At 34.1% G+C, this 10,755-nt stretch overlaps 1 protein-coding gene across 1 annotated transcript; it reads left to right on the forward strand.

Annotated features, from left to right (window-relative positions):
• The first annotated feature begins 1,938 nt into the window (after positions 1-1,938).
• LOC128229153 (5-hydroxytryptamine receptor 1D-like) lies at positions 1,939-9,907 on the forward strand. The gene is made up of 2 exons (XM_052940872.1): positions 1,939-1,944; positions 8,287-9,907. Exon 2 carries the CDS (start codon positions 8,303-8,305, stop codon positions 9,578-9,580), a length of 1,278 nt encoding a protein of 425 aa, XP_052796832.1. The 5' UTR covers positions 1,939-1,944; positions 8,287-8,302; the 3' UTR covers positions 9,581-9,907.
• Positions 9,908-10,755: the final 848 nt, after the last annotated feature.

Raw genomic sequence — 10,755 nt, forward strand, 5'->3', positions numbered from 1 at the left:
AAGCTTTCTATAGCTGCCTTATTTGAATTTGTGCTTTCGCCAATAGCACTGAACGAACTGTTACTTATCTGTCTGGTATCATCCGACACAACTAGATGCAACGTGCCAGGTCAGGTTCCGAAGTGGTCACATCGTCGATGGCCGGTCATGCCGCACTGAAAACAAACGCCTGACAGCATTTGTTCAATGGAAGTGACTTTGTCAAAGACGAAAGGGGAACCGTGGTGAAACGCTTTGACCGAACCCGTCTCTCCTCTCGGATCTTCCGGTCGGCAGTAAGGTGCGCCTTGTAGATCTTCTTCTCGTCGTCAAAATCCTTCGTCAGAGTGTGTTTCTCGTATTCTTGTAGAACTTTCTATCCGTGTTCAAAACAGTCCGCTTATCTAACGTATTGTTTGCCTATGTTTAACAAGTCAATACATTCCACAATTTTAACACGTGCTTTCGTAACACCCTCTTCCGGTTGAGCTATGGTAATATCCTGGATGTTGGAGTCCGCTTGTTGGCGTTAAACGAACACGTACGCGTTTGTTTTAAACTGGGTTTCATTTCCTTTCTTCTTGAAAACATAATTTCCGGTCGTTGACAATGAAATTGACAAGATAAATAATTTTGTTTCGAGTTAAAAAGGTGTTCAAAAGCACGTTTTCCCCGCTTTCAGAAGCCATACCGGCAGAACAAATGGGTTATAAATTTGATGTGAATTTGAAGAAGTCGCCCGTTAAAATGACCCTTGACCTGTTTAATTAACCAATGCTTGTACCGCATAAGATAATCATTTCTTCGCTATTTTATGAAACGCTCGAAAAAACAAATAATGCCTGCATACAGTGTGCATTATACTATTGTTGACTAGTTTTACGCAATAGTGTATACTTCTAACATTTCTTTGTAAATAAAGAGTATCTTAATCAAGCTCCTCATAAACATTCGTTGTGCATGTATAATTTTTAATGCTTTTTATTTTTTTATAGAATCATGTGTGGAAAACATATGTACCTACCTCAATTTAATAATCTCAATATGCTCCAATAAGTCGCCCCCTTAGTACAATAAGGTGTCAAGTGACTTTACTATGTATTCGAGATAATCAAATTTAAAGGTTTATCTTAAAAATGAGTATATTGCAACACAATAGTTCATGGTTGTAAACATTGTATATTTTACATACCAAAAAGTGTGACATGACTCACCTCATTATTTATTTTATTGTGTTAATAACTTTTGTGTTATGGTACATCTGGTTATGGTATTCAACTATTACTTAATATTATACTGTATGCTGTCAAACGCATCTATTAAATTATACAGGAAAAAGGTACCAAACGAAAATACGTATTTTTATAATTCAAGCATTTACTTAATTTCTGTATGCTTAAAGGGGCCATATGACATATGAAAATCTATGGCAAGCATGCAATACAATGAGATCACTGAGAATGAGAGGTTATTATTACACCTCTAGGAACAAGTTTTAATAAGGTTTACCTGAATATAATTACAGGAAAACATTTAAAACAAATAAAACTCATTTAGAGAAATAAAGTCACGTTTTGAAAATGAAAATTACTTAAGTTAATTCAACATTATATTGATCACTATCATTGGTACGGTTTTACGCGAGAGTGTGTTCTTGTGTTGTGGGGGAAACCGAAATACCCGGAGGAAACCCACTTGTCCGGCTTGGTGACTTTAAACTAAACTTACAATCGAGCTAAAAATAATATTAACTAAATACAGTCTGAACGCATCAATCGAAACACAGAGTTTCATTTTTATAAATTTGTCGGCTGATATAAAAAGCCATATAAACATATTCCAATATCACAACACCAGGATCTGCTAACTTGCTCCGAGAGCGCCAGTCATTTATAACAACCTAACAGTTAACACGGATATTATTGTGCGTCAGATGAGACATTATGTAATAGTCAACTTTCCAAGGTATTTAGATTTGTTTTCATTCATAATAACATTTAATAATACTTGAGCCGAATTGAACGCGGAATATATATATATATATATATATAATGTTATGCAATGGACCTTATATCTTATATTGATATCATCTATTCAGTACTTTTCATTAGTTTTGCAGCTCATTCTATTAAGAGTTGCATTTTATGCAATGTCTCTATCACTCTTTTTATTAATGACATTCATTTGTATTACACTCTTTTTATAGTAGTCTTTGATATTGCAACCTTCTGATACTGGATATTGATTTACGTTAAAAAAATCCCATTACTCAATATCATTTTTTGTAGCATCCCTCTGTATGTACATTATTCGTTCTCATTATCAAGGTAATGAGATTTTTGATATAAGTGACTTGTGCTTTATAATCTCTTTTAGCACTATCCTATGTTTCTTTTCGGCAGTGAGATTGCAAGAAGTTGGAATATGAATTTGCTAAGGCAGTATAAATGGAGCATCTGTGCTGATCTTTATAGATCAAATCATATTTTAGATTAAAAAAACATCATTTTTAATGTTAAAAGTGTTGAAAGTATCAAACTGTCATTTTGAAAATATTTGTATTTTTGCTGAAAAGTAATGTCTTGAATTAATGTTGATTTCTTTATATTCTAGATATCGTAGCCCTCTAAAGGATTTTTTTCTCGCATATTTCTGTTTCTTGGTGTTATTGTTTGTATGGCTTCAAGAGTACTGCGAATCTGAAAAAAATAGCATTTCTAAGAGAGAAGCTGATTTATACTTTATTTTATCCATTTCCAAACTATCATTTCGTTTAAATCGATGATATAATAATATTATTAACGAACTCATAATGTGATTTTCCGATTTCAACATGTTTACTATACGGGTCTCACCATAAAACTTTGTGTGAAACAAATTAAAAATGTAAATATTCACATACATCACCGAGCAAAATGTCAAGGACCTTAACAATCTATAATTATAAATACAAAATATACTGACAGTGCATACAACCTCTGGACGCCTGTAACTGCTTTGAAAGGTGAAAAAGGAGCGTCTGATTTATGAATCATCATGTTTATATATTTGCAATGTTAATCACAAAACGCATTAACCGATTTGCCAATAACCTTTCACTCGTTTGTAAAACGATATATTTTTTCAATATAAAGTCAAGGGCAAACTTATTATTTCAGACCCAGCATATCAATACGAAATACATTTCGTACTACAATGTAATCTACTGAAACAAGCCGAGCAGCGAGGCACTTACTGTGATGTTAACTAAGAATAGTGACTGTACATTTTTGTAACTAAACAAAACATAAGTAACCTAGGAAGCATAAAAGCATGCATGAAATCTAAAACGTTCAGGAATGTTATATGTTTTGACTTTTAAATGACTTTCACCTTTGATGTCGGCAGTTTGATAGATAGCTTTACATACGTAGATTACAAACTACAAATATTTAAGACAATATTTGTGTGCACTAAATAATTACAATAAATGTGCTAATACTAGTCATGGGTTATTAAAATTTCGACAAACTTGGCTGCTGTCTTAAAAACCATGTTAACCACATGATGCCAACTGGTCTCTTTTGGCAAAAAGAATCACAGACATGCAATCACATTAATTTGAAAAGAATTGCTCTCGACAAAAAAATTCCAAATAAACCTCTATAGATAGTATTATAAGAGGCAAAATAAATACGTAGTCTTGTAGGGGCAAAGGCAAATATTAGAAAACTGTGTGACTATATTGTATGCCTTGTGACTCAGGGGTCTTGGAAGCTTTTTGTTTGGTTGTATGTGATTTGAACTAGTATTTTCAATTCCTTTTCCGAGATCTCGATTGATGGCCTACCTAGGAGTTGGCTAACAAATATCTAGAACTGAAATACCGATAGTCTGTTAGATATAGAATACTATATTACCGGCGAAATGTGACAGAAACAAAAATGCAAACAACTCGGCACTTTTGTTATCCAATCAGTTATGATTACTAAACGTTTCAGCAGCTACTTATCTAAAGAAATTATAAACGATTATGCAGTCTGTTTTTTTTAAATTCTATGATTGCAGTAGAAGTGTAATTCTTATGGCGCAGCTTCAGTGCATAAAACCATTATTAGATATTTATATAAAGATTTTCATTCATGTCTTGGCAGACATGCTTTTTTGATAGATGGATGATATTAAAAATCTACATATAGCTATCACCAGAGCATGGGGACGGGTTACAGGGCAGTCGGTCGAAGTCTCTCATTTACTCACATAAGGCTGATCATAGACACACAAGTTTGTTTTGGTATTCACACATTTTGAAGGAAAACAAAACATACACAAGAAAGAAGGATAGACAAATACGTTTTCTCAAATTTTCGTTTGCGCATCGCACTTTTAGAATTTAAATGATACAACTGAGACCCTTATACGCTCGTTCTGAATAAAGACCAGAACAACCACGGGTGATGAACACCACAAGCTAAATTTTGTTACAATTGGGAGTTAGCGTGGTACTTTTGTATCGAAATACAAATGCACGAAAAGAGAATTTGTATGATCCTACCCAAGTCAGGGGGCGTACATTTATGCTGTAAACTCGTAAGAATTAAAGATGCAAGCCTAGAAGCAGATCAAGTTGAAAAGCATTGATACCATTAAATTAAGTAACATATATACCCGCATTAGTGTTTGCACCTAACAGCGCTACATTTTTTAAATGTATTTTAAGAGTTTCTACTTATTTGTTACTATCACTATAAATGTGTTAACATTATTTTTTTTTTTGGTTCAAAAGCAAACAACCCCTTGCGTTCAGAGTGATAACTGCTGCATTTACTGTATTTTAATTATGTTGAAATTGCTGTTGTTTTAGAATCGAACAACCCCTTACGTTGTTCATGGGTGATTGATACGCTCATTATCATTATAAATATGTTAAAATTGTTATTAATTTTGGACTTAAAAAAAACTTGCGTTTTTTATGAGTGATAACTGTTGTTTAATTGTCAATATAAAAGAAATTGATACTGCTTTTGGCTAAAAGCATACAATCCCTTGCTTGTTTGAAGAGTTATTACCTAACAGCGAACAAGCATGCTAAGAGAAAATATGTCGTGTCTAATTCTGAATAATACTAATCATATACATTTTTTTATTATTTAACATTATTATTTACATGTTACAATTTGAATTGGACTACGAGTAAAGAGAGTTAGCGCAACTTTAACAGAAGTGGTCGCTAGTCTACACAATACTTGGGTACACCGTAGATGCGTTCGGTAGTCTGTATATCGACACAATACTTAGGGGCAACGCTTAAAGATGCATTCGATAGCCGGCATATGCACACTGGTACAACGTTAATATATGTGTTTGATAGCCTCGAGATCGTTTATTATTATGTGCGTCCGAAAGTGAACCGATGTACGCACTACTTTCGTGCACCAGTAGTAAATGCATTTGAAAGGCAACAGAACCACATACTACTTGGGTGTATAGAATCACGTATGATTTTCGCCAAAATATTGATTGCGTACATACGTTACAAAAACATAACTTACACGCAATTATGATGTCTGAACTGAAAGTCATTAGAGCAATAGGAAAATTATTAGCCTTCTTGGAATTTTTAACTAGAGCGGAAAATAACTAATTTACTCTGTTTATCATTGTATGTTTGTTCTTGTTTTTCAATTCATCTGTTCACAAGCTAAAATCAACGTGGAGGCAAACACGTAATTGTCAATTGTTGAATTAGTAATACGTTGGCATCGTTAAGAAGGAAGTTAGTACTTCCGAATTCTTTATCTTTTATTTGAGTTCTCTTAATCTTAAGCTTACAAATACCCAATTGTAAAAATAACGGCTATATAATTCATTAATAACAACAAGGTAGCCTTTATCGCATTCCAATAATGATACAAGAGTTTTATTGATCATTTAATACTTTTTTTAGTCTTTTTACCTCTCTAAGCCTTTGTGAAAGGTTTATTACATCAAAACGAACATTTTGGCCTGAAGAGGCTTAATATCATAGGTTGTAATTGAAAAGCTTTAACATGTATCTTATTAACATGCCTTATGTCTTGATCAGCAGTCGAATATGTGCTGAATATGAAATTCATCGAACACAAAACGAAATGTTTGCATATATTTCATAACTTCATATATGTCCTGCAGCCGTCGGCGTTGTTCTATAATATTAGGGTTCAATGTCTCTGACTATAAAAATAGAAAATTGATTTTCTCAATGACTTAAGTTATGCGGCAAGTTTGTGGTGTCAATGTCAAGGATTTATTACATAAACTAAAAAAAGGTTGTAACTGAAATAAAGTAAGGATTAACGTATAGTGACCATAAAGACGTACCTTGGGAATCTGAGTGTGTGCAATCAAAGTCAATGGCGGTTGTTGCATAACACAGAAAAATATTCCGTTTAATAGCTAAAGTATTATCGTATAGTGATGCAATATGACAAAAGCAACCGCATGTCGTAACGTACCTCGTAATCGCATTTGGAGTCGAGTGGATTAAGGTTATGGTTGCTGTACTAGAAATAGACAGCTGATTTTCTCTAAATAACTCTAATAAAGAATAATATCGAGTGCTAAAACTCGGCATGTAGCAAGCTCTTGTGAAGACATATCTGGTGTTTTAATTTTAGTCAATGTCGTTGCAACTAAATCTATGTCCGCTCTTTTTGCATTTTGGTCAAATCACGGTGATCGTTTCTAAATATTTCTTTATCTCAAGAACTTCAGTTAAAAATGACAAATTTTTATTATCTAAAGTTCAGATATTTTACTTTTATCCATGCTTACTAGTTTATGCTCACAGTTGACAGTAGTATGTGAGGTTTATATGTGTGTGGCTATAGTATATTGTCGTTAAGGCACTTGCCTTGTGCCCCTAAATAGTGTATTTTTTTATTTTTTTTGACTCCTGGGCTAGTACCTGTATTTGTCATTTTATTATTAGTGTCGTAGACAAATCAGACATGTTAACGAAAAGTGAAAAAATGATGTTTGACAACATGTTAACTATGCAATTAGTAATCATTCGAAATATATTTTGCATTTATAATTCGCTTTGAACTCTAATATGACTATGATTAATTGAATTAATCAGGGTGATATTTATTAAATGTATTGAGATAAAGTGATTCAGCTCAGTTTTGAAATTTATATCTGACACTTATTGACCTACTTTCTGAAGTGTGAAAAATCCATTTTATAGAAACAACAATAACTTATTTATAATTTATGATTATCAAAACCTTTCAATTAAATATTGAGAAAATATCAGTACAAACCCGCACCTGCAGACAACAATGTGTGGACGTCATTTTAGTGAAATAATTTCTCATTTCAGCAACAGTCATTTTCGTCGCTAACATGCATTCGGCAGGAGAGATTCATTTAAAGAACAAAATACATCCGAAATATAGACATGACATTGTATGATATGTTTGTTGTTGATGAATGTTTAGTGAGCCTCACAGAAATCGGTTAAACCGTTTTTCACTGGTAAATACCCGATATATAGGGACAGGTTGGACAACTGCTAGATCACGTTCCCAAATGGATAAAACACGCTTTAATAGTAATAACGGTTAGTTTGGCTCGCTTCACGTCATTGTCCCACTGAAACGCTGATCTACTACGGTAGCTTGAGAAGTTGCTACTCACACATACCAATTAACTACCAAACCCCCGCTATTATGTATATCTATTAAATAACTGTCCCGTTTTCATTCTAGATCGTAAATTTGATTAAAAAAGAAAAAAAAATGTCAATATGTTATGTAATTATATTGCATTGTTAGAGGGAACGCCACTTTAAACATAAAGTAGTCTGCGCAGTTAATGCTTTTCAGTACTGTATATATCGACTCTAAGAAATGTAAAAGCTATAAGTCGTGAATTTTCAGGGTCCTCAATTAAATGCTATTGTGTTGTTGTTCCTTCAACCATGTATATGGACGACGTATATGGACGAGTTGAATTACTGTTAACGAATTCAAGAAATGTGACAATTTCTTGTCATATGGAAATTCTAGCAAAATGTATGACTGATAATCAATATGATACCTCAGTAATACGATGCCTTAGTATTGTACATCAAAGAAACTGACAAATTATTCCGAGGTATTTACAAAGAAATCCTGCCAATAAAAGTACACGAATATTTAAAACTCTTAACTTCTAAAAATTGCTATAACTTCGCCGGTAAACAATTTCATATAATCTGATTTCAAAACATTTGTTTTCCGCGCTGTTATGTCATTATGATGTACATGTATTTGAGTTTATTATAACCCTATATTATTTTTTCAGGCGTTTCTTCAGAACGATGAACATGTCGATTAATGGCCCCAATCTACCGGTAACTATAATGGGTAACGGACCGCACTACGTAACATACCTTCTCAACGAGTCTTTAAGCAACACTGCCGGTTGGAATTCTTCCCAAAATGAAAACAACACTGACGACTATAACAACCAAACGCTAGACTACAACATGAACAATATTTACTACGATCAGAAAATGCATGAATCATTTTTGAGCAATATCCATAGACATTCTGCCACTTTTATAGGTGTTCTTGCATGTTGGACATGCTTTATCAACATATTGTTAATATGTACGTGCTTAGCAAGCCAAAGAACGAAGTCAGACTCCTTCTATTTGCAAGTAATAAACTTTTCTGTCACAAACATAATTATAAGTGTTTTCGTCCTGCCACTAACAGTCTACTACATTCTTCACGTCTGGGAACTAGGTCAGCCACTATGTAAAGTTTGGGTTATTGCAGACATTCTTTTGCCATTTGTTGCTTTCTTAATATTGTTAATCATCAATTGTGATAGACTCCTCCACGCTTCCCATCCCACACTTTACTCGTGGCTGTTCAAGGAATCATTGACCAAAGGTATAATTTGCACTCCATGGGTTATCGGTCTTGTTATAGTTGTTCCTATCTGGACGTCGGGTACAATTCCGTTCGATGAAATGACAAATCAGTGCGTTGTCATAGTGGCAATCGAAGCTGCAATTGTGTGCCCAGTGCTGACATATTTTGTTCCTCTCGCAATTCTAGGTTTTTTAACATTCAGAATGTTGCTATTGAGATTACAGTATGCGTCGCTTCCGGCTAATGTATTCGAAACGGACAGAAACACAATACACAATAACCACTTTGAATTAGAGGAATCAACCACGACACCCTTGCACAAACCAGGAGACACGGATACTCAAAGTTCTAACCAAGTTCAAAAGAGAATCGATCGACAGGATGCTAACAACAGCAGTGATGCAAGAGTAGGGGCAGCATCAAAACTTAAATCCTCTAAAATCGTGGCGGTGTGCTTGGTAAACGTGGTGAACACCGTGTTATGGTTCCCCTTCCAGATCCTCAGTCTGCTTCTGTCGGTATGCCATTTTCAGTCTTGTATTCCATCTTTTGCGCTGAATCAGGTCTTCACGCTCATGGGCGCTGCCAGCGCCGGGGTCGTTCCACTCTTCTGGTTCTTTGATACTGAACTGAGGGAGAACATTGTCAAACTATGTTCAAGAAAGCAAAATATGAATCTGCAGGGAAGCGTTCACAGCGACAAAATGTGTATTTAATACGGCAATTGTCAAATGTAAGAATTGTTGCTTTGATTTTCTCTTTTCTCTTTAAATTATTATTGTTTTGTATCAATACAAAGATTCTTACAATTGTTGAGCAGGACTGGCGTTGTATCATGACCTTGTGTTACATGAATGAGACTATTTGTAGACAATAAAAATATAAATACGCTGTTAATAATTCATACAACATGACCGATCTCTGTAAGGAATAAGAAAATGGTAAACTGATAAAATTTGAGTTTAGCTGAGAGATCGTTTTGTATAAATGAAAATATCCCTATAGAAATACAAGAGGTTTTGCGTTTGTGATTCGAAAGGTTGCATTCGACTCGAGTGTGTTTTATAAATATTCGCATTTCAAGAGGCGGTAGCGCTGGAATATTTCGCCAATGATTGAACCATTTATGTCGAACAATGGTTATTGCCTTTGTTGTAGTTGTAATGATATTTTAATTAAATAATAGCTGTAGCGATAGGAGTTTGTTTCTGTATACTGTAACCTAACCAAAATCTGTACGTATGCTGTTTGTCTTATAATCCACATTATTTAAATACTTGATGCAATTGAAACTACAGGAACAAGCCCAGCAGCCAACACATCCTAGTGTTGTTTACACGATGGAGAATCGAAACATAGAATTCACGAACGTAATGGGCAGGTGCGAGAGGAATTCGAGTAAAGAAGCGTATCATTTGAAAAGATGGTTGTAATGATATCAACAAATATGCTTTACATGGAATGCGCATTATTAATACCTTTGTAGGTTTCGTTTCTATTTTTCATGTCATAAATTCATGAAAGTCGAATAGGTGTCATGAAAATAGCTTTGTAAATTGAACATAGTCAATATCAAGACACCTTGTTCGACATTCAGGACCTAACGATGACATATTTACAAACAAACAGGTAGCGATTGAATGGTTTAATTAACGCACATTTCGTCATCATTGGTTTTAGAAAAAGAATGGATTGATATGTTTTCAAATGCATTTATTCCATCCTCGAAAGTAAGCGCATCTGCTCCATTTTATTTTTAATTCTCAATCATGTTTTATGTAATATGGATGAGAGACAAAAGACAAACACAGTACACATACATAGTAAAACGTTTCGTATTGTGTATACATGTAATGTAATATGGAACAATGGCAAAATACCCAGCAGACTA

This window comes from Mya arenaria, chromosome 3 (assembly GCF_026914265.1).
Source record: "Mya arenaria isolate MELC-2E11 chromosome 3, ASM2691426v1".
Classification (NCBI taxonomy): Eukaryota; Metazoa; Mollusca; class Bivalvia; order Myida; family Myidae; genus Mya; species Mya arenaria.

Coding starts and splice junctions, on each gene's coding strand:
- LOC128229153 (XM_052940872.1), top strand. CDS start 8,303: ATGAACATGTCGATTAATGGCCCCAATCTACCGGTAACTATAATGGGT.